At 55.0% G+C, this 23,352-nt stretch overlaps 1 protein-coding gene across 1 annotated transcript in view; it reads left to right on the forward strand.

Annotated features, from left to right (window-relative positions):
- The window catches only part of LOC140422762 (amine oxidase [flavin-containing] B-like), a 41,492-nt gene extending 37,796 nt beyond the window's left edge, over window positions 1-3,696 (forward strand). The window contains exon 3 of the mRNA XM_072507697.1: window positions 3,511-3,696. Within this exon, the coding sequence (XP_072363798.1) occupies window positions 3,511-3,681 (171 nt within the window). The 3' untranslated portion in view covers window positions 3,682-3,696. The remainder of the gene's footprint in view (window positions 1-3,510) is intronic.
- Window positions 3,697-23,352: the final 19,656 nt, after the last annotated feature.

The raw sequence follows: 23,352 nt of genomic DNA on the forward strand, positions 1-23,352 counted from the left end.
CAATGAGAAAGGGGGAAGAGGACTGCTGCTGGCGAGGAATGCGTGGTGCGGTTGACTGATGCCAGTGAGAATGGCGAAGGAATTGATGGTGAAGATGGGGGAGTGGACTGATGCTGGACTGGATGGGGAGGGGACTGATGCAGGTAAGGATAGGGGGAGGGGGGACTGATGTCAGCGAGGATGGGTAGTGTTGTCGAGGGGGAGGTGGTGGTGACCCAAATATTAGTGATGGGGGGATGTTGACCTTCTGTAGGCTGTTTAGCACAGGGCAACATCGCTGGCTTTGAAAGCAGACCAAGGCAGGCCAGCAGCACGGTTCGATTCCCGTAACAGCCTCCCCGAACAGGCGCCGGAATGTGGCGACTAGGGGCTTTTCACAGTAACTTCATTTGAAGCCTACTTGTGACAATAAGCGATTTTCATTCATTTTCATTTCATTTCATTTTCATTCAAGGGTTCGGGCCGTTCCCCTTGTCTGCGGGAAGTTGTGATGCCCCTGGTGGGCCTGTCACTTAAGTTTGAGATTGGGGTGCCCTTTAGAGGGTCTGGATCTGCTGGCATGATTAACCGTCTCCCCCCCTGCCCCCTCCCCTCAATGCCAGTGCAAAACATGCCCCCCGCCATAAACGACTGAGTGTGGGTGGATTGTAATCAGGGATGTGCTGACCCACCCAGCGGGAATTGCACAGTGTTTCCTGCCGAGATGACACTGTGTAATTCTTTGAGAGAATTGTGCCCACTGAGTCAATCTTGTTGAAACTCCGGTCCCCCAGCCACATGTTTCTCGGCGGGGCGCCGTTCGTTGGTGGTGGGATTCGCTCTTCCTGCCCCTTTCAATGGGCTTTCCCATTGATGCCCGCCTCACGCCTCCAGGAAACCCATGGGTGGGAGTGTTGCCAGCTGGAAAAGAGAATCCCAATGGCCGGAGAATTCCAGTCTCTGTGTCCCTGACAAAGGATTCGAAACTTTTCACTTTCAAATATCAGGCCTACTAAACTAATTTTCCAAGAGTTAAAAATTACCTCTAACATAATACGTTGAACCATGAACTAGGAATTTATAACACAAGTGTCAGGCAATGGCCACCTCTAAAAAGAGAGAATCTGACTATCTCCCTTGATATTCAATGGCATTACCTTCACTGAAACTCCCACTATTAACATCCTGGGATGGCTATTGACCAGAAACTGAATTGGATAAGCCATATAAGGGGCAGCACAGTAGCATTGTGGATAGCACAATTGCTTCACAGCTCCAGGGTCCCAGGTTCGATTCCCGGCTTGGGTCACTGTCTGTACGGAGTCTGCACATTCTCCTCGTGTGTGCGTGGGTTTCCTCCGGGTGCTCCGGTTTCCTCCCACAGTCCAAAGATGTGCGGGTTAGGTGGATTGGCCATGCTAAATTGCCCATAGTGACCAAAAATTGCCCTTAGTGTTGGGTGGGGTTACTGGGTTATGGGGATTAGGTGGGGTTACTGGGTTATGGGGATAGGGTGGAGGTGTTGACCTTGGGTAGGGTGCTCTTTCCAAGAGCCGGTGCAGACTCGATGGGCCGAATGGCCTCCTTCTGCACTGTAAAAATTCTTTAAAAAAATTCTATATATACTGTGGCTACAAGAGCAAGTTAGCGACGAGGAATTCAGTAGCAGGTAACTCGCCTCCGGACTCCCCAAAGTTTGTGAATCACGGACAAGACACAAATCAGGGGCATGATGGAATGCTCCCCACTTTCCTGGATGAGTGCAGCTCCAACAACACTGAAGAAACTCGACACCATCCAGGACAAAGCAGCTCACTTGATTGCCACCCCTTCCACACCACTTTAAACATTTACTCCCTCCATCTATAAGATGCACTATAGCAACTCACCAACGCTTCTCAACAGCACCTTCAAACCCATGACTTCCACCACCAAAAGGACAAGGGCAGAAGTAGCATGTGAGCCTCACCATCTGCAAATTCCCCTGCAAACCACACATCACTTGACTTAGAACTATATCGCCATTCCTTCACAGTCGCTGGATTAAGATTGTGTAATTTACTCCCTGAAAGCACAGTGGGTTTACCTGCACCACATGAACTGCAATGATTCATGCAGGCAGCCCACCACCAACTTCTCAAAGGCAATTAGGGATGGGTAATAAATGCTGGTCCTGCCGGTGAGGCCGACATCTCATGAACGAATAAAAAAAACTTCTATTCTCAATGTGCTAGGACTGCCATTATACTCCTGTGCTCTAGGCCTCCCTCCCTTGATTTCTTTCTTGTCATCTCGCTCCCTTGTTTAATAAACCTTACCAAGAATTAATTTTCAACCAAATTCTCTTTATTCCCCCTTTCTCCCTCCGACTAAGGCCCACTGTAGTTTTGCCTCCTCAATGTAAAGTGCTTTGAAATATTTCCAACACCTAAGGAGAGAAATGGGATTGCAAATTATTATTGTTGCATCAGCTGAGTTGCAGCTTTTCAAATTGGCCCCATTGTCATTGAACTGAATAAGGGGCGTCATTCTCCGACCCCCCGCCGGGTTGGAGAATGGCCGTTGTCCGCCGTGAATCCCGCCCCCGCCCCGCCGAAGTCTCCGCTCCCGGAGATTGGGCGGGGGCGGGAATCGGGCCGCGCCGGTTGGCGGGACCCCCCGCTGGATTCTCCGGCCCGGATGGGCTGAAGTCCCGCCCAGGAATTGCCTGTCCCGCCGACGTAAATCAAACCTGGTATTTACCGGCGGGACCAGGCGGCGTGGGCGGGCTCCGGGGTCCTGGGGGGGGGGCGCGGGGCGATCTGGCCCCGGGGGGTGCCCCCACGGTGGCCTGGCCCGCGATCGGAGCCCACCGATCCGCGGGCGGGCCTGTGCCGTGGGGGCACTCTTTCCCTTCCGCCTCCGCTACGGCCTCCACCATGGCGGAGGCGGAAGAGACTCTCCCCACTGCGCATGTGCGGGAAACTGACAGCGGCCGCTGACGCTCATGCGCTGGGAAACTGACAGCGGCCGCTGACGCTCCCGCGCATGCGCCGCATTTCCGCGCCAGCTGGCGGGGAAACAAACGCCATTTCCGCCAGCTGGCGGGGCGGAAATCCCTCCGGCGTCGGCCTAGCCCCTCAATGTTGGGGCTAGGCCGCCAAAGATGCGGAGCCTTCCGCACCTTTGGGCCGGCGCGATGCCCGTCTGATTGGCGCCGGCTTTGGCGCCAGTCGGCGGACATCCCGCCGTTGGGGGAGAATTTCGCCCCTGATTCCTGCTTTCTGATCGGTCCCAATTGATTCCACCTGGAAAGCAGATTGTGCAAATATCATACAATTTCAGAATCATCCTGTCTGTGATTGCCCACACTGTAGGATGGTTTGTCAGCAAATATTGCCTGGACTTGCACTTGAAGAAGAGCAATTCAGTATCACAGAGAGAGGCTGGCACCCAGACCAGCAGGAATCATTGCAATCAGAGTAACAGACAAAAAATTAAGAAGAAAAATCTTACAGATAATAATGCTGCTGATATAATTATTTCTCATAGGGTCCGGAGTTCCAGTATGTTGACTTAGGAGGAGCATATGTTGGACCCACTCAGAATCGGATTTTGCAGTTAGCAAAGGAACTGGGGATAAACACATACCAAGTAAATGAAAAAGAACAACTGATTCACTTTGTGAAGGTAAAATATTCTACTTCAAGCAAAATTTTATAAATACAATATTAAAATGGAGGGATGTAGTTCTGGAGAGTGAAGTTGTTTAGCATGTTTTTTTGTCTCTGACGCTACTCCATACAGACGTTAAGTATAGCAGATTGTGAACTTTTCAATCTTCCACACTGTGTGCCTTCACAGCTTCACAGCTTTGGGGAGTCAGGAGGTGAGTTACTCACTGCAGAATTCCTCTGCTCTTGTTTGCCTTCACCGAAGCCATAGAGGCATCAATCGCAGAGCATTTGTATGCAGATTGAATTGAATTGAATAAATATCCAGAATTAAAAGTCTATATGAAGCCATTGTCGATTGTTGTAAAATACAGCTGGTTCACTGGTATCTTTTTGGGAAGGAAATCTGCAGTCCTCAGCTGGTCTGGCCTATATGTGATTCCAGACCAACAGCAATGTGGTTGATTCTTAAATGCCCTTTGAAATGGCCTAGTAAGACAGTCAGTTGTCTCAAATCGCTACAAAGTCAGTAAAAAGGAAAGAAACCTGACGGACCACCCAGCATTCACCTAGGCACTGGAAACGGCAAAAGCAAACTCAGCCCTGTTAACCCGGAAACTCTTCCTTACTCTGTGGGTTTGTGCCAAAATTGGGAGAGCTGGCTCACAGACCAGTCAAGCAACAGCCTGACATAGTCATACTCACAGAATCATACCTCACGGCTAACATCCCAGACACCATTGTCAGAGCCCCCCTCCCACCCAAGCGTTGCCCTCTTCCAGACCCTTCCATCAGGCAGAAGATACAGAAGACTTAAGTCCCGCACATCCAAACATAGGAACATCTCCTTCCCCACAGCTACTAGACTCCTCAACGACTCTCCCTCGGACTGATCTGTTCCCTGTAAGACACTATTCACGACTCCGTATGCTGCTCTTGCTCATGTATTTGCTTTGTTTTGCCCTTGTTCTGCACTATTTGTCGATGTACTATTTGTCAATGTACTCGATTATTCTTTTTGTCTACTGTGTACGTACTGTCTACGTTCCCTTGGCCGCAAAAAAATACTTTTCATTGTACTTTAGTACATGTGACAATCAACCAATCAATCGCCACTATAACCATCCATGGGTATGTCCTGTCCCACTGGCAGGACAGACCCAACAGAGGTGGCGGCACAGTTGTATACAGTCGGGAGGGAGTTGCCTGAGGAGTCCGCAACATCATCAACACATTTCACTCCAGGCTAAAATTTCCCAGACGGCAGAGTCATCCTAAGACGATTCCCATGTGGACATAGAGCATGAAGTAGCAAGGGGTGCATATGAGGGTTGTGGAGATGTGAGGGCTGGAGGGGTGGTTTATGTTTTATTCTTTTTAAATAACATTTGAACACAGAGCCTTAGCCCCAAGTTAGGACAGCCTTAGCCCCGAGGTAGGAGTGCCTTAGCCCCGAGGTAGGCTTTCCACCCGGCCCACCACCACATCCTCCTCACTACTTCTGGAGACAGCCACCTGGATGTCTATTATAACCCGTCCTCCTGAACCAAAAATTTGATATCTGGGCAGCCAATTTTAAGGGCTTGACTTTCATCTTTGGGTTGAGTAGCGAGAGTTGGGAAAACCCCAGGCCTTGCCTGCCCACTGCAGGTTGAGCTCAAGCATGTTCCCGCTGATCCAGGACACCCCGACTTAAGCGAAAGCCATGGCACTCCTCAAAGAGAACTACGCGCAGAAAGGGAACACACTCTTCGCTAGGCACGTATTCGCCACTCGCTCTCAACTCCCTGGTGAGTCCATCGAAGACTTCTGGTGGGCCCTAATCCCACTCGTCTGGGACTGTGACTGTCAGGCTGTTAGGGCCGCCGAACATTCTAATCTCCTCATGCGCGATGCTTTCGTAACGGGGATTGGGTCGGACCTCATCCGGCAAAAATTGCTGGAAGGGGCCACACTCGACGTAGCGGAGACAAACAAATTAGCGCTCTCCATGACGGTCGCCTCCCGTAATGTTCAGGCCTACCCCTCCAGCCGCGCGGCCCACCCCTCCTATCCCTCCTGGACCCCGCAAACAACCGCCTCAGCTGAGGCCCTGCCTAGCCAATAAGCCTGCACCACATGCAAAACCGCGCACCCCGGGGGTCCCTGATGCTATTTTTGCGGTCAGCAGAAGCACCCTCGCCAACGCTGCCCGGCCCGCGCCGCCATTTGCAAGGCTTGCGGCAAAAACGGCCACTTCGCCGTAGTGTGCCAGGCCCGCGCAGTCGCCGCTATTGCCCCCTCCCCCCTGCCAAACGCACAATGGGTGCCGCCATCTTCTCCCCCTCAGTCCACGTACGGCCCATGGGCGCCGCCATCTTGTCCTGCTCCACCAACGTGCAGCCCATGGGTGCCGCCATTTTGTCCCGCCCCCACAACGTGCGCCCCACTGGCACCGCCATTTTGTTCCCCGCAGGATCTCCAGCCTCCGCCATCTGCCTTCCCCACGGATCATGGACGCCAACGCCCTTCCACGACCTGGGCCCCCAATGCTCTTCGCCTGAAACCAGTGATGATCACCCGCAGCTCGCTTCGATGACGCTGGATCAGTCTCGTCCACACAACCTGGCCACTGCTTCGACAACGGTGAAAATCAACGGCCACGTGATCTCTTGCCTGCTGGACTCTGGGAGCACCGAAAGTTTCATACACCCGGATACGGTGAGGCGCTGCTCCCTCGCGGTCCACCCCGCCAATCAACGGATCTCCCTGGCCTCCAGGTCCCACTCTGTCCCGATCCAAGGGTTCTGCACAGTCACTCTCACAGTCCAGGGCATAGAGTTCAGTGGCTTTCGCCTCTACGTCCTTCCTAACCTCTGCGCTGCACTATTGCTAGGCCTGGATTTTCAGTGCAATCTCCAGAGCCTCACCCTCAAATTCGGCAGGCCCCTTCCACCCCTCACTGTGTGCGGTCTCACGACCCTAAAGATCGACCCCCCCCGCCCCGTTTGCCAATCTTACTTCAGATTGCAAGCCCGTCGCCACCAGGAGCAGACGGTACAGCACCCAGGACAAGACCTTCATCAGGTCCGAGGTCCAGCGGCTGCTTCGGGAGGGTGTCATTGAGGCCAGCAACAGCCCCTGGAGAGCCCAAGTGTGAGTCCTTAAAACTGGGGAGAAACACCGAATGGTCATGGACTACAGCCAGACCATCAATTGGTACACGCAGCTCGACGCGTACCCCCTCCCACGCATATCTGATATGGTCAAACAGATTGCGCAGTACCAGGTCTTCTCAACGATTGACCTAAAATCCGCCTATCACCAGCTCCCCATCCGTAAATCCGACCGTCCATACACTGTCTTCGAGGCAGACAGTCGTCTCTACCATTTTCTTAGGATTCCCTTTGGCGTCACTAATGGGGGTCTCGGTCTTCCAAAGGGAGATGGACCGAATGGTCGACCGGTATGGTTTGCGGGCCACGTTCCCATACCTAGACAATGTCACCATCTGCGGCCATGATCAGCAGGACCATGATGCCAACCTCGCTAAATTTCTCCGCACCGCCACTCTCCTCAATCTTACTTATAACAAAGAGAAGTGTGTATTCAGCACAAACCATCCTTGGCTATGTGGTCCAGAATGGAGTTCTGGGGCCGATCCCGACCGCATGCGCCCCCTCATGAAGCTTCCCCTCCCCACTGCCCCAAGGCCCTCAAACGCTGCTTGGGGTTCTTTTCGTACTACGCTCAGTGGGTCCCAAACTATGCGGACAAGGCCCGCCCATTCATACAGTCCACCCAGTGCCCCCTCACGGCCGAGGCACAACAGGCCTTCACCCGGATCAGAGCTGATATAGCCAAGGCAGGGATGCACGCAGTAGATGAGACACTGCCCTTTCAAGTAGAAAGCGACGCATCAGATGTTGCCCTTGCCGCCACCCTCAATCAGGCAGGCAGACCCATGGCGTTCTTTTTCCGCACCCTTCATGCCTCTGAAATTCAGCACTCATCCGTCGAAAAAGAGGCCCAAGCTATCGTTGAAGCTGTGCGACATTGGAGGCATTACCTGGCCGGCAGGAGATTCACTCTCCTCACTGACCAACGGTCGGTAGCCTTCATGTTCAACAACACGCAGCGGGGCAAGATCAAAAATAATAAAATCTTGCGGTGGAGAATCGAGCTCTCCACCTATAATTACGAGATTTTGTATCGCCCCGGCAAACTCAACGAGCCCCCAGACGCCCTCTCCCGAGGTACATGTGCCAGCGCACAAGTAGACCAACTCCGGGCCCTACATGGCAGCCTTTGTCATCAGAGGTCACACGACTGTACCATCTCATCCAGGCTCGCAACCTGCCCTACTCCGTCGAAGAAGTACGGACAGTCACCAGGGACTGCCAGGTCTGTGCGGAGTGCAAGCCGCACTTCTACCGGCAGGACCGTGCGCGCCTGGTGAAGGCCTCCCGCGCCTTTGAACGCCTCAGCGTGGATTTTAAAAGGCCCCTTCCCTCCACCGACCATAACACGTATATTCGCAGTGTTGTCGATGAGTACTCCAGGTTCCCCTTCGCCATCCCATGCCCGGATATGACGTCTGCCACCGTCATCAAGTCCCTCAACACAATCTTCGCTCTGTTCAGTTTCCCCGCCTACATCTACAGTGACAGGGGATCCTCATTCATGAGTGATAAGCTGCGTCAGTTCCTGATCAGCAGGGGTATCGCCTCCAGCAGAACGACCAGCTACAACCCCCGGGGAAACGGGCAGGTAGAAAGGGAGAATGGAACGGTTTGAAGAGCCATCCAGCTGGCCCTGCGGTCCAGGAACCTTCCAGCCTCTCGCTGACAGGAGGTCCTCCCTGATGCACTGCACTCCATCCGGTCACTACCGTGCACCGCTACGAATAACACACCCCATGAACGTCTTTTTACCTTCCCCAGGAAGTCCACATCCGGGGTGTTGCTCCCGACTTTGCTCGCAGCTCCAGGACCGGTCCTGCTCCGTAGGCACGCCCGACTCCACAAGGTGGACCTGTTGGTGGATAGGGTACTCTTGCTCCACGCCAACCCCCAGTATGCCTACATTGCATACCCCGACGGCCGCCAAAATACTGTCTCCCTCAGGGACCTGGCACCGTCAGGTTCCAACAGAACACCCTGCCCCGCCCCGGCTCCATCCCCCCCTTCCCCGGCGCTTCCATCATTGTCCCCACCAGGCCCATCCCTCCTTCCCTTGCCCACGCAAGAGGACGAAGAAGATTTCGGCATGCTCCCGGAGTCATCTAACAGCAGGCCAGCACCGCCGTCGCCACAACCGTTACGCCGCTCCCAGCGGAACGTCAAGGCTCCAGACAGACTCAACCTTTAACTGGACCTTCAAAATGGACAATTTATTTTCTCTCTCCATGTTGTTTCTACGACACTGTAAATAATGTTCAACGCTGTATATAGTTCCACACCACCCCTGCCGGTCTCATTTTTAACAGGGTGTGAATGTGGTGAACCACTGTGTACCTGTATTAGGGGATATAAGATAGGACCTGTAACAGGTTCGCCGGTATGCTCTGCCGGCTGGCTCCGCCCAGTAGGAGGAGTATAAATATGCGTGTCCTTCATTCAGCTGCCATTTCGCCAGCTGCAGCAGGAGGCCACGCATCTGACTGCAATAAAGCCACAGTTGTACCCAACCTTAGTCTTTGTGCAATTGATCGTGTATCAATATAAAAACAGAAAGGCCCTCCATCACTCACATTCTCTCACCCCGCCCCCAAATACTCTCCAAGCCCTATCCGTGCCATCTTATGCCCCTAACTGCCTCCTATGGCCCCTCATTTTACCCCTGCCAAGCTATGTGTTCCATTCACCTCCATTGCCTCTCATACCCCCATGCCAAGATATGACCCCCACCAACCCGCTATAATCCTTCATGCCCCATCATGCCTGGCTATGCTCCCAAATTGTCCCGATGGTCCCTCATACCCCCCCCCCCATGCAAAGTAATGGCATTTCCATGCCAATTCATCCACTATACACTGTAAAGAAGCAATTATCCCCATAGTGACAGTAGGATATGTAAAAACAAACTTTAAAAACTGTAATTTATTGATAACTTTCCACTTTCTTAAAACCTCAGTTTTACTGCAACCCAATAAAAGTGTCAATCATTCAGACAGTTTACAGCATCAACAGCAAAAACTGGCGTGACTCCATGAAAATTGTAGAGGACTCGGTCATGCCTATCTTCAAATGAAGACGGCCAGGTCGGGAATGCAGGTTGGGGGCCTTTGACCCAAACCAGCCTGCACCTTAAACAACTTCTTGAAGGTCAGAAACTGCAGGGATTGGGTTGAGAATTGAGCGCTGTCCGCTTTATTTAAAGGGCCTCCGAGTCATCCCACTCGGTGAAACACTGGCTCTCAAAGTCAGGTTTGCGGAGCCGGGAATTAACTGACGGACAGAAAGCCAGGCCCGAAATTTTGCAGAATGGACAAAATGTTAATCTTTATGTTAAACAGTATCAGTGATAGATTGTTAAAGTCCCAACAGTTACCAGCCTATTAGATTAAAAAAACATTTCTTGTATCCTCCTTTTGCCTGTGTTTACTTTTCTTCGCTTTATCTATAAGTAAAATGTCTCGTATTTTCATCTGTTTTTTAATATAAATGGCAATGTGCTTCTATCACTGTTTCTGGCTTCTATTTTGTTTTTGTTGTCATGGATACATCGTTAAAGTAAAGCTCCTGAAGGTAGGCTGTCATCTTTAATGCATCTTTGTGTGCATACTGATATCTGGCAATAACCTTTAGGAGTTACTGAGTCACAGCTAATTCCGTCATTGTACTTACTGTCTCTGACAGGATTACCTACTTGAGTAAAACCTGCCTCAAACGACATCCAGGCCTGAGTTAATAGCAGTACACAAGAGATGATCATATAACACCAGCTGATCTCACACATGCCATTTGACAATGTGCTGATGCAAAAGTAGAAATTTCTTGGAATTGATGGGCAGTTATTTGACTTCTGTGGATATCCTGTCAATTGCTACTTTCTTACGCGTATTGCATGTTTTTCTGTGTTCTCCATATAATTGATCTTGTATCTGCCTTTTTTAAAAATAATACATTTTATTAAAGTTTTTCGATCAACCAAGAATTTTTCCATTTTTACAACATTGTAACAATATATACATTGATCGTTTTAAAAATAATATATTAACTAACGGCAAGTGCCAACACAAATAAAAAGAAAAACGAAAAGTAATAGTAACATTGACAAGATAACTATGAACAACAAATATGTAACAACACACAAAAAAAACCCAAAGACCCGAATGCACCCTCCCCCCCCCCCCCCCCCCCCTGGGTTGCTGCTGTTGTCTTTCCTATTTTCCCTTATCGCTCTGCGAGATAATCGAGGAACGGTTGCCACCGCCTGGTGAACCCCTGAGCCGAACCTCTTAGTGCGTACTTTATCCGCTCCAATTTTATAAACCCTGCCATGTCGTTGATCCAGGCCTCCACGCCCGGGGGTTTAGCTTCTTTCCACAGAAGTAGAATCCTTCGCCGGGCTACTAGGGACGCAAAGGCCAACACGTCGGCCTCTCTCGCCTCCTGCACTCCCGGCTCATCTGCAACCCCGAATATAGCCAACCCCCAGTTTGGTTCGACCCGGACCCCCACCACCTTTGAAATCACTTTTGCCACACCCACCCAGAACCCGTGCAATACCGGGCATGACCAAAACACGTGGGTGTGGTTCGCAGGGCGTCCCGCGCACCTCCCGCACCTATCCTCCACCCCAAAAAAGCTGCTCAATCTTGCTCCCGTCATATGCGCCCTGTGTAGTACCTTGAATTGGATCAGGCTGAGCCTGGCACACGAGGACGAGGAATTTACCCTACTTAGGGCATCTGCCCACAGCCCTTCCTCAATCTCTTCCCCCAGCTCCTCCTCCCATTTTCCTTTCAGTTCCTCTATCATCGTCTCCCCCTCGTCTCTCATTTCCCTGTATATATTGGACACCTTACCGTCACCCACCCATGCCCCCGAAATCACTCTGTCCTGGATCCCTTGCGCCAGGAGCTGCGGAAATTCCCTCATCTGTTGCCTCACAAATGCCCTCACTTGCATATAACGAAATGCATTCCCAGGTGGCAACCCTTATTTTTCTGTCAGTGCTCCCAGACTCGCGAAGTCCTTCAGTTGCGCAATTCCTGCTCGCTGCCAAGATTGAAATCCCCCGTCTATCCTTCCCGGGACGAACCTGTGGTTGTTCCTTATCGGGGACCACACTGAGGCCCCCGTCACTCTCCTATGTCGTCGCCACTGCCCCCAAATCTTCAGCGTCGCCACCACCACTGGGTTCGTGGTGTACCTTTTCGGGGAGAACGGCAGCGGCGCCGTTGCCAGTGCTTTTAAGCTAGTTCCCCGACAGGACGCCATCTCCAGCCTTTTCCACGCCGCTTCTTCTTCTTCCCTCATCCACTTACATATCATAGACACGTTAGCGGCCCAATAATAATCACTCAGACTCGGCAGTGCCAATCCCCCTCTATCTCTACTGCGCTGCAGGAACCCCCTCTTTACCCTTGGGGTCTTTCCGGCCCACACAAAGCTCATGATGCTCCTGTCCACCTTCTTAAAAAAGGTCTTTGTAATCAGTATGGGGAGGCACTGAAACACAAAAAGAAACCTCGGGAGGACCACCATTTTAACCGCCTGCACCCTGCCCGCCAATGACAGGGGCACCATATCCCACCTCTTAAAGTCCTCCTCCATCTGCACTACCAGTCGTGTCAAGTTAAGCTTATGCAAGGTTCCCCAGTCCCTGGCCACCTGGATCCCTAAATACCGGAAATCTCTTGTTACCCTCCTCAGCGGCAGCTCGTCTATTCCCCTGCCCTGTTCCCCGGGGTGCATCACAAACAGTTCACTCTTCCCCATATTCAGTTTGTATCCCCAAAACTCTCCAAACTCCCTGAGTGTCTGCATTATCTCAGGCATCCCTTCCACTGGGTCCGCCACATATAACAGCAGATCATCCGTGTATAATGACACCCGATGTTCTTCTCCTCCTCTAAGTACCCCTCTCCACTTCCTAGAGCCCCTCAGCGCTATGGCCAATGGCTCAATTGCCAACGCAAACAGTAACGGGGACAGGGGCACCCCTGTCTTGTGCCCCTATATAGTCGGATGTAGTCGGATTGTTGCCTGTTCGTAATCACACTTGCCACCGGGGCCCCGTATAGGAGCCGATCCCATCTAATGAACCCCTCTCCAAATCCAAATCTCTTCAGTACCTCCCACAGATAGTCCCACTCTACTCTATCAAATGCCTTCTCTGCATCCATAGCCACCACTATCTCCGCCTCCCCCTCCGGTGGGGGCATCATCATCACCCCCAACAGCCTCCGTATATTGGTATTCAATTGCCTCCCTTTAACAAATCCTGTTTGGTCACCATGCACCACCCCAGGGACACAGTCCTCTATCCTTGTCGCCATCACTTTGGCCAATCTCTTGGCATCTACGTTCAGGAGGGAGATGGGCCTGTATGACCCGCATTGCAGCGGGTCTTTGTCTCTTTTCAGGATCAGCGATATCGTCGCCTCCGACATCGTCGGGGGTAGTGTCCCCCTTTCCCTAGCCTCATTGAAGGTTCTCGTCAAGAGTGGGGCCAGCAGGTCCACATATTTCCTATAGAATTCCACCGGGAACCCATCTGGTCCCGGGGCCTTCCCTGCCTGCATGTTCCCGATTCCTTTTACCACCTCCTCTACCTCAATCTGCGCTCCCAGTCCTGTCCTCTCCTGCTCCTCAACCTTCGGGAACTCCAACTGGTCTAGGAAATGCATCATTCCCTCTTTCCCTTCCGGGGGTTGGGCCTTATACAACCTCTCGTAGAATACCTTAAATACCCCGTTCACCCTCTCCGCTCTCTGTTCCATCCTTCCCTCCTCGTCTCTAACTCCTCCGATCTCTCTCGCCGCCCCCTCTTCCTAAGTTGTTGGGCCAGCAGTCGGCTCGCCTTCTCTCCGTATTCATACTGTACTCCCTGTGCCTTCCTCCACTGCGTCTCCGCCTTACCCGTGGTCAACAAGTCAAAGTCCGTGTGTAGTCTCCGTCTTTCCCTGTGTAGCCCTTCGTCCGGAGCCTCCGCATATTGCCTATCCACTCTCAGAATCTCCTCAATCAGTCTCTGCCTTTCTTTACCCTCTTGTTTCCCCTTATGGGCCCTTATGGAGATCAGCTCCCCTCTCACCACCGCCTTCAGCGCCTCCCAGACTACTCCCACCTGGACCTCTCCGTCATCATTGACCTCTAGGTATCTTTCAATACATCCCCTCACCCTTCCACATACCCCCTCGTCCGCCAACAGTCCCATGTCCAATCTCCAAAGTGGGCGTTGCTCCTTTTCCTCCCCTAGTTCCAGATCTACCCAATGTGGGGCATGATCTGAGATGGCTATAGCCGAGTACTCCGCTCCTGCCACCTTCGGGATCAGCGCCCTTCCCAGGACAAAGAAATCTATCTGGGAGTACACTCTATAACGTGAGAGTAGAAGGAAAACTCTTTACTCCTCGGTCTAGTAAATCTCCAGGGATCCACTCCTCCCATCTGCTCCATAAAGCCCTTAAGCACCTTGGCCGCTGCCGGCCTCCTCCCGGTCCTAGATCTGGACCGGTCCAGCCCTGGGTCCAGCACCGTGTTGAATTTCCCCCCCCATTACCAACTTTCCCATCTCCAGGTCCGGGATGCGCCCCAACATACGCTTCATAAAGTTCGCATCATCCCAGTTCGGGGCATATACGTTCACCAGCACCACCGCTTCACCTTGCAATCTGCCACTCACCATCACGTACCTACCCCCACTGTCCGCCACTATGGTCTTCACCTCAAACGATACCCGTTTCCCCACCAATATTGCCACCCCTCTATTTTTCACATCCAAGCCCGAGTGGAATACCTGTCCCACCCATCCTTTTCTTAATCTGACCTGATCCGCCAGTTTCAGATGCGTCTCCTGAAGCATGACCACGTCTGCCTTTAGCTTCTTTAGGTGCGCAAATACCCTTGCCCTCTTATTCGGCCCATTCAACCCTCTCACGTTCCACGTGATCAACCGGGTTGGGGGGCTCTTTACCCCCCCCCCCCTCGTCGACTAGCCATCCCCTTTTTTAAACCAGCTCCTCACCCGGTTCCCACGCAACTGCTTGTCCCCCAGACAGCACCCTCCCGTCCTGACCATCCCATCCCGTAACAGCTCCCCCTTCCCCTTATCAGCAGCAACCCAGTTAATCCCCCCCCCCCCAGATCCCGCTCTAGCTTGATTGCACCCCCATATTGCTTCCCGGAGTCAGCAAACTCTGGCTGACCTCGGCTTCCCCCGTTTATTCTTAGCGTCCCTGTGTGTGAGGCCCCCTCGTTCCTAAGCCCGCTTTTCCCGCCACACTTTCCATATCGCGGGAACAGAGCCCACGCTTCCCTCTCGGCCCCGCCCCTAATGGCGCAGCTCCCTCTCTCCTTCCCCATCCCCTTCCCCACCGGCGCCCACATTTCTTCGTGTCCCCCTCCTTCGAGGGGAAAAAATTCCCCCATCTGATTTACAATTTCTTGCCACCACCTCACTACTTCATTCCAAACATCCTTTCCCAAATCTAGTCCGACTTCTCCTCTTGAATAAATGTCCACGCCTCCTCTGCCGTCTCGAAGTAGTGGTGTTTGCCCTGGTGTGTAACCCACAGTCTTGCCGGCTGCAGCATTCCAAATTTTACTTTCTTCCTGTGGAGCACCGCCTTGGCCCGATTGAAACTCGCCCTCCTTCTCGCCACCTCCGCACTCCAATCTTGGTAGACCCGGATCACCGCGTTCTCCCATCTGCTGCTCCGTGTCGTCTTAGCCCATCTCAGGACCATCTCCCTGTCCTTGTAGTGGTGGAATCTCACCACTATTGCTCGCGGTGTTTCCCCTGCCTTTGGTCTTCTCACGAGGACCCGGTACGCTCCCTCCACTTCCAGGGGGCCCGTCGGGGCCTCAGCTCCCATTAAGGTATGGAGCATTACGCTCACGTACGCCCCAACGTCCGCTCCCTCTGCCCCTTCGGGAAGACCCAAAATCCTTAAGTTCTTCCTCCTCGAGCTATTTTCCAGGGCTTCCAATCTCTCCATACACCTCTTGTGTAGCGCCTCGTGCGTCTCCGTCTTCACCACCAAGCCCTGTATCTCGTCCTCATTTTCGGCAGCTTTTGCCTTCACTCCACGGAGCTCCATCTCTTGGGTCTTTTGCGTCTCCTTCAGCCCCTCAATCGCCTGCAGCATCGGCGCCAGCACCTCCTTCTTGAGCTCCTCCACACATCGCCGGAGGAACTCCTGCTGTTCCAGGCCCCATACCAACTGGGCTCCCTCAGCCGCCATCTTGCTTCTCCCTTCCCTTCTCTGCCACTGCTCCAGAGGATCCTCCACAATCTGGCCACTACTATCACTTCTTTTCATCCACACCCGGGGGGACTCCTTCCTATGTCGCCTCACACTGGGTTTAGCCTTTGAAAATTTCCGTTGGGGCTCCCGATAAGAGCCCAAAAGTCCGTTGAAACGGGAGGTGCCGAAACATGCGACTTAGCTAGTCATCGTCGCACCCGGAAGTCCCTTGTATCTGCCTTTTAATGAACACCCAGTGTATTGGACTATTTTTAAAGCAAGGTGTTTAGGTTTTATGCAACATAGTTGGGGTTGGTTTAGCACAGTAGGCTTGTAATGCAGAACAAGACCAGCAGCGCAGGTTCAATTCCCGTACCGGCCTCCCCGAACAGGCGCCGGAATGTGGCGACTAGGGGCTTTTCACAGTAACTTCATTGAAGCCTACTTGTGACAATAAGCAATTATTATTATTAGTTCTATTGCTGTGTGACTGACCAGCTCTTTATGATAACAGTTTGACATGGTTTGATTGATTGATTGAATCCTACATTACTCAAGTTTGTTTCTGTGACTGAACCTTATGATAGTGTAGTTTGTTGTGTAAATTATTCACTGCATGCCATGATGGTACCATCCAATTGCATATATGCCTACTAACAAAGTTTTGTGCAGCCTTTTGAAGGATTGGCCCATACATCAGTATTTGCTGACAAGAATTAGTGCACCTCTCTCCCTTCCTCCTATACCCAAGTCACCCAGTGAAACAAATTCTGTGATTATGATACCAGAGTGTGTTCCTGTCTTCGCTACGTGCCGTGCACAATGTTAAAGGCCAGGGTTGTGACCTCTTTATACTGAATATAGACCGACAATGTACAGGGACTCTAAATCTGACCACCAGCACTGGCAGTGGAGAGGGGAGGTTGTAGGTTACTTGTTACAGGGTGCTAACTATGACCCATGTGATCTGCTAAAAATCCAACTGATACCTTTACTTATGAAAAATATATTAAGTGTGAATTATAAGTGCTTAATATGTACTCGAAAGCATTCATTAATGTTATAGAATGAGATTTTCTGCGGATAATATGTGCCCAAACACTACTAGAAATGCAGCACCGATTCCATGTCTTCAATATTTAAAACTCCCTTCAATCTTTCAAGTACTAATATGTTTTTTCTTCCTGATACAAATGAACATTCACCAGGCTGGTAGAAGTAGGGAACCCTGGATGACTCGGGACATTGAGGCCCTGCTCAAAAAGAAGAAGGAAGCATATGACATGCATAGGCAGCTGGGATCAAGTGGATCCCTTGAAGAGTATAGAGGTTGCCAGAATAGAGTTAAGAAAGAAATCAAGAGGGCAAAAAGTGGACATGAGATTGCTTTGGCAGATAAGGCAAATAAGAATCCAAAGAGCTTCTATAAATACATAAAGGGCAAAAGAGTAACTAGGGGGAGAGTAGGACCTCCTAAGGATCTACAAGGTAGGTGAGATCCTTGTATTCTCATCGGTATTTCCTGTTGAGAAAGGCATGGATATTAGGGAACTTGGGGAAATAAATAGTGATGTCTTGAGGAGTGCACAAATTACAGAGAAGGAGGTCCTGGAGGTCTTAAAGAGCATCAAGGTAGATAAATCCCTGGGACCTGATGAAATGTATCCCAGGACATTGTGGGAGGCTAGGGAGGAAATTTTGGGTCCCGTAGCAGAGATATTTGAATCGTCGACAGCCACACGTGAGGTGCCTGAAAATTGTAGGGTTGCGAATGTTGTGCCTTTGTTTAAGAAGGGCCGCAGGGAGAAGCCTGGGAACTGCAGAACGATGAGCCTAATGTTTGTGGTGGGTAAGTTGTCAGAAGGTATTCTGAGAGACAGGATCTACAGGCATTTAGAGAGGCAAGAACTGATTAGGGACAGTCAGCATGGCTTTGTGAGTTGAAAATCATGGGCGTCATTCTCCGACCCCCCAGAGGGTCGGAGAATGGCCGTTGGCCGCCGTGAATCCCGCCCCCGCCGGTTGCCGAAGTCTCCGAAGAGAGAAAAGTCGGCGGGGCGTTAATGGCGCCGCTGCCGCGGAGAATGTCACGGGTCTGCGCAAGGCAGCCGATTTTCGGCCTGCCGATATTCTCCCTTCCGGATGGGCCGAAGTCCCGTCGACGTGATGACCGTTCACGTCGACGTGAATCAAACCTCCTTTTCATCGGCATGAACCTGTGCTCCAGGCTCACGCCGACCAGCGTGGAGGTGAGTGACGGCCTGGGGGGTTGGCCGCTGGGCAGGCGATGGCGTGGCCGCAGTCTGAATGTGTGGGGAGAGGTGTGTCTCGGGTTGTGTGTGTGTGTGTGTGCGGCGGGGGGGGGGGGGTGGTTAGAGTGTGCTGGGCTCCGGGGGAGTGCCGGGAGGGGGGTCCGTGCCGGGGAGGAGGTTGGGGGGGTCCGTGCCGGGGAGGGGAATGGGGGGTCCGTGCCGGGGAGGAGGTTGGGGTCCGTGCCGGGGAGGAGGTTGGTGGGGTCCGTGCCGGGGAGGGGGATGGGGGGTCCGTGCCGGGGAGGAGGTTGGGTGGGGTCCGTGCCGGGGAGGGGGATGGGGGGTCCATGCCGGGGAGGAGGTTGAGGTCCGTGCCGGGGAGGGGGATGGGGGGGTCCGTGCCGGGGAGGGGAATGGGGGGTCCGTGCCGGGGAGGAGGTTGGGGTCCGTGCCGGGGAGGGGGACGTGGGGTCCGTGCCCGGGAGGGGGATGCGGGGGGTCCATGCCGGGGAGGGGAATGGGGGGTCCGTGCTGGGGAAGGGGTGGGGGGGTCCGGGCCGGGGAGGGGGATGGGGGGGTCCGTGCCGGGGAGGAGGTTGGGGTCCGTGCCGGGGAGGGGGACGTGGGGTCCGTGCCCGGGAGGGGGATGGGGGGGGTCCATGCCGGGGAGGGGAATGGGGGGTCCGTGCTGGGGAGGGGGTGGGGGGTCCGGGCCGGGGAGGGGGATGGGGGGTCCATGCCGGGGAGGAGGTTGGGGTCCGTGCCGGGGAGGGGGATGGGGGGTCCGGGCCGGGGAGGGGGATGGGGTGTCCGTGCCGGGGAGGGGGATGGGGGGGGGGGGGGTTCGTGCCGGGGAGGGGGGGGTGCGAGGGCAAGTGAGTTGGTCCACCTGGCCGGGTGCCAGCCTCCAACAGTCGGACCCATGCGGTCCATGCCACCTGGCTGGGGGGAGGAGGGGATATGGGCAATGATGACATGTCGTCGTTCCCCCCCCCCCCCCAACCAGGCCGTCATGTTTTCCGATCATCCAGCGATGTTGGCCGCCGTGGCGGCGGCCGCTAATGTCCATGTTGCCCTGGATGAGGATGAGGAGGAGGAGCGTGCCAGAGAGGCGGCGCAGGCTGCCGCAGAGGGGCAGGTGGCAGCCGCCCAGGCTGGAGGGACACCTGACCGACAGGACGAGGAGGGGGAGGAGGACGTCGCGGCCCCACGGCAACGGAGGGACCCGAGGGCGCCCCGTGTGTACCGGCCCCGGCAGTCATACCAGGACGTCGCGGACCGGGAATGCAGGAGGAGACTTCGGATGTGGCGGGAAACCGTGGCACACATCTGCCACCTGCTGGCACACCTGTCACCGCGTGGCACTGGCGGGGGACACCCTCTCCCCGTGTCCGTCAAGGTTACGGTGGCCCTGAACTTTTATGCAACGGGGTCATTCCAGGCACCGAGTGGGACCTGTCCGGCATATCGCAGCCATCGGTGCATCGGTGCATCCGGGCAGTGACAGACGCCTTTTATGCCATGGCGCACCGCTACATCCGCTTCCCTGTGGACCGGGCCAGCCAAGATGCCCGGGCCGTGGGCTTCTCTGCCGTGGCCGGGTTCCCCATGGTCCAGGGCGCGATTGATGGGATGCACGTCGCCGTGCGGCCACCTGCAGATAACAGGGCCGTGCTCACCAATAGGAAGGGGACCTATTCGATGAACATACAGGTGGTCTGCGACCACCGCATGATGATCCTGCAGGTCTGCGCCCGTTACCCAGGCAGTGTACACGACTCATACGTGTTGTCGCGGTCATCCATCCCCAGCATGTACGAGGGACGCCATCCCCGGCTGAGGGGCTGGTTGCTGGGCGACAGGGGTTACCCATTGCTATCGTGGCTGATGACGCCTATACGGAGGCCACGCAATGAGGCGGAGAACCGCTACAATGATGCCCATGTAGCGACAAGGGGAGTGATAGAGAGGTGCTTTGGCGTGCTGAAGATGCGTTTCAGGTGCCTGGACCTCTCTGGGGGCGCCCTCCAGTATCGGTCAGATAGGGTCGGCCGCATCATTGTGGTGTGCTGCGTCCTGCACAACATAGCCCAGCAGAGGGGCGATGTGCCGCAGGCAGAGGAGGGCGGAGTGGAAGAGCAGCAGGAAGAGGCGCAGTCCTCCCCAGGTGAGGGGGCTGGGGGTAATGGTCAGGGCAGACGGGGTAGACACAGGCGGGTGGCTGTCCACCGTTACTGGCTGGCCCAGCGGGCACGGGACAGACTGATAGCCGCCCGCTTCACTGACTAGATGGGCATGGGAATCGGGTAGTATGGCCACAGACCGCACACCATGGCAACAGCCGACCACCCCCACGCCCCACCCATCCACTCACCTAGCACCCTCACCCCCCTCCCCAACCCCACCCACCCCACCCGCATGCACACCACCCCCCCCCCCATTGCCGATCCACCTGCGGCACAACGGGCCGGGCTCACACTGTTGCGGGTGGACGCGTGTCTATTGCAGGCCATGGAGGAGGATCACAACCCGCCCTGCGGTGAGCTCCTGGCTCCACATCGTTGGACTATGTCTGACCCATGGCCACAGTACCACCATCCACCCGGACCATCCCTGCATGTGGCTGTGACACTGCAGCGCACGGTCCCGTCCTCTGCCCGGGGGGATGTTGATGGCGGCCCAGGGGGAACGGGGCAGACTCACCTGGGGCTGAGGTAAGACCACCCCTCACACACACACTTGCGCTCAACGTACATGACACCCCCGCACGCTTTGGACAGAGCACAAAGGCAGCTTCTGTAGGTGTAACATTGACTTTAATAACCAAAGGAGTTCATGCACGTGCCCTAGCGCCTAAAACTCATCTGTGCCCTGCACCCGTGCCAACTTACTCAGTGTCTAATTGTTGGGCCTTACGGGCCCTTTGACTACGTCTACGTGGTTCCCCAGACGGTACAGCAGAACTGGAGGTGGACTCCTGTGATTCCTGCCCTCTGTCACTGGATCCCTTTGGCGGCCGGTTCCTGGGGCATCCTGGCCTCGATGGGCCAGGCTGCGGCCCGGGCGACTGGGATGGCGAGCTGCCAGCCTGTCCTGCCCGTTGCCCACCCGATGCACCGGCGACGGAAGGGGGGGGAGTCGGAGGTATCGCGGTGTTCCCGGACCTCCCCTACAGGGGGAGCCGGGACGGACCACACCACCTCCTCCTCCCTCGGGGTGCCCGATGGCCCCCAGGCCTCTACATGGGTGGGGGATGTGAACGGACTGGCCATCCGGCGCCCCCCCTGACATCTGGCGCTGCCAGTCCTGGAGGCCCGTGCTGGTATCGACAGGGGTCTGCAGGTTTGCAGCCATGGAGCCCAGGGGGTTGGCAAACCCTGTCTGTGACAGTGCGACGCCGGCTCGCACATGGCCACTGGCGCCGATGCCCTCAGCGATGGCCTGCAGAGACTGGGCCATGGCCTGCAGAGACTGGGCTATGGTGTTGAGCGCCTCTGCCATCTGGCGCTGGCACTGGCTCATGGCCTCCTGTGAGAGGGCAGCCATGTCCTGGGCCACAGACGCCGCCTGCACGGAAAGCCCCAGGCCTCGCAAACTGTTTCCCATGTCTGACACCGTCGCACCCATTGCCTCCACCGCGGACGCCACCCATGCGGTGTCGGCCTGGGTGGCACGTATGACTGGCACCACTTCCAGCTCCTGGACGCGGGTGGACTCCTCCACCTGCGACTGCAGCCGCCGCAAGCCGGCCGTCACCCTCTTCGCTCGTCTCCGGGTCGGTGGTTGCATCGGATCTATGTGTGGGTGTGGAAACTCCAGGAACCCGGGATCCATCTGGGCGGCAGATGTTCGCTTGGGCTGGGCTGCCCTCCGACCGCCCGGCCCCTCTGCTGCTCCGACCTCCACCTGCTGTACCGGGACAGCTGTGTTGTGCGCACCAGTGAGTGTACCAGACGTCTCATCGCTAAAGTGCCCAACCGAGGTGAGTGTTTCTGCGATGGTGGAGGGTGTTGGTGACAGCAGTGGCGTTGTGTCGTGCACTTCGTCCCACTCTGAGTCCATGGCACTTTGGGGTGGGGGTTCGTCTCCACCCATCCACTCTGAGTCCGGTATTTCGTCTTCCTGGGTAGTGCTGTCCTGGGTAGTGGTGTCCTGGATAGTGGTGTCCTGGGTAGTGGTGTCCTGGCTCGGTTGCGCCGGTGGCCTGTGGCTGCCCCCCTCATCGCTGGGTGGTCGCTCCCGCACGTGACGGGGGTGTCGTCTCCCTGTTCCTCCAGGTCTCTCCGTCTCCCGTGGTGTGCGAGGGGCATCCTGCGGGCGTCGCATGCTAGAGGGTCCGGGTCTCTCTGTCTCCCCAGGCCTCCGAGGGGCATCCTGTGGGCGTCGCATGCTAGAGGGTCCGGGTCTCTCTGTCTCCCGTGGCCTCCGAGGGGCATCCTGCGGGCGGTCTGCATCTGCGGGGATGGGTGCCTGGACGTTTGGTCCTGCGATACACAATGAAGCATGCATGGTTAGACACACAGGCAGTGATCAGGTGATATGGGGGAGGGGGATATAGGGGAGGGGGGATATGGGGACGGGCTGTCGGTGGCTCACTTGCTAGTACGCCCCCGACATCTGCATCAGCAACCTCCCGGTCCTCAGGTCCGCCAGCCAGTTCCAGGGCTCTTTCCTCGTGTTCGGTCAGTGGCCTCCCATCAGCGGGGCCTCCTCCAGTCCTTACATGCTCCCTATTGTTGTGTGCGCGCTTCTCCTGTGAGGGGGGGGGCTGGGTGGGGGTGGTGGCAGGGGTAAAAGGCAACACTGTTAGGCAGGTATTTGAATGCACGCCATCGGTTGCGCGTGCATTGCAGAGGTTAAGGTTAGGGCTGGATTCACTTGGGGATATGGGGGATATGGGGGAGGGGGGATATGGGGGAGGGGGGATGTGGGGGAGGGGGTATATGGGGGAGGGGGGATATGGGGAGGGGGGATATGGGGAGGGGGATATGGGGGAGGGGGGATATGGGGGAGGGGGTATATGGGGGAGGGGGGATATGGGGAGGGGGGATATGGGGGAGGGGGGATA

This window comes from Scyliorhinus torazame, chromosome 5 (assembly GCF_047496885.1).
Source record: "Scyliorhinus torazame isolate Kashiwa2021f chromosome 5, sScyTor2.1, whole genome shotgun sequence".
NCBI lineage: Eukaryota > Metazoa > Chordata > Chondrichthyes > Carcharhiniformes > Scyliorhinidae > Scyliorhinus > Scyliorhinus torazame.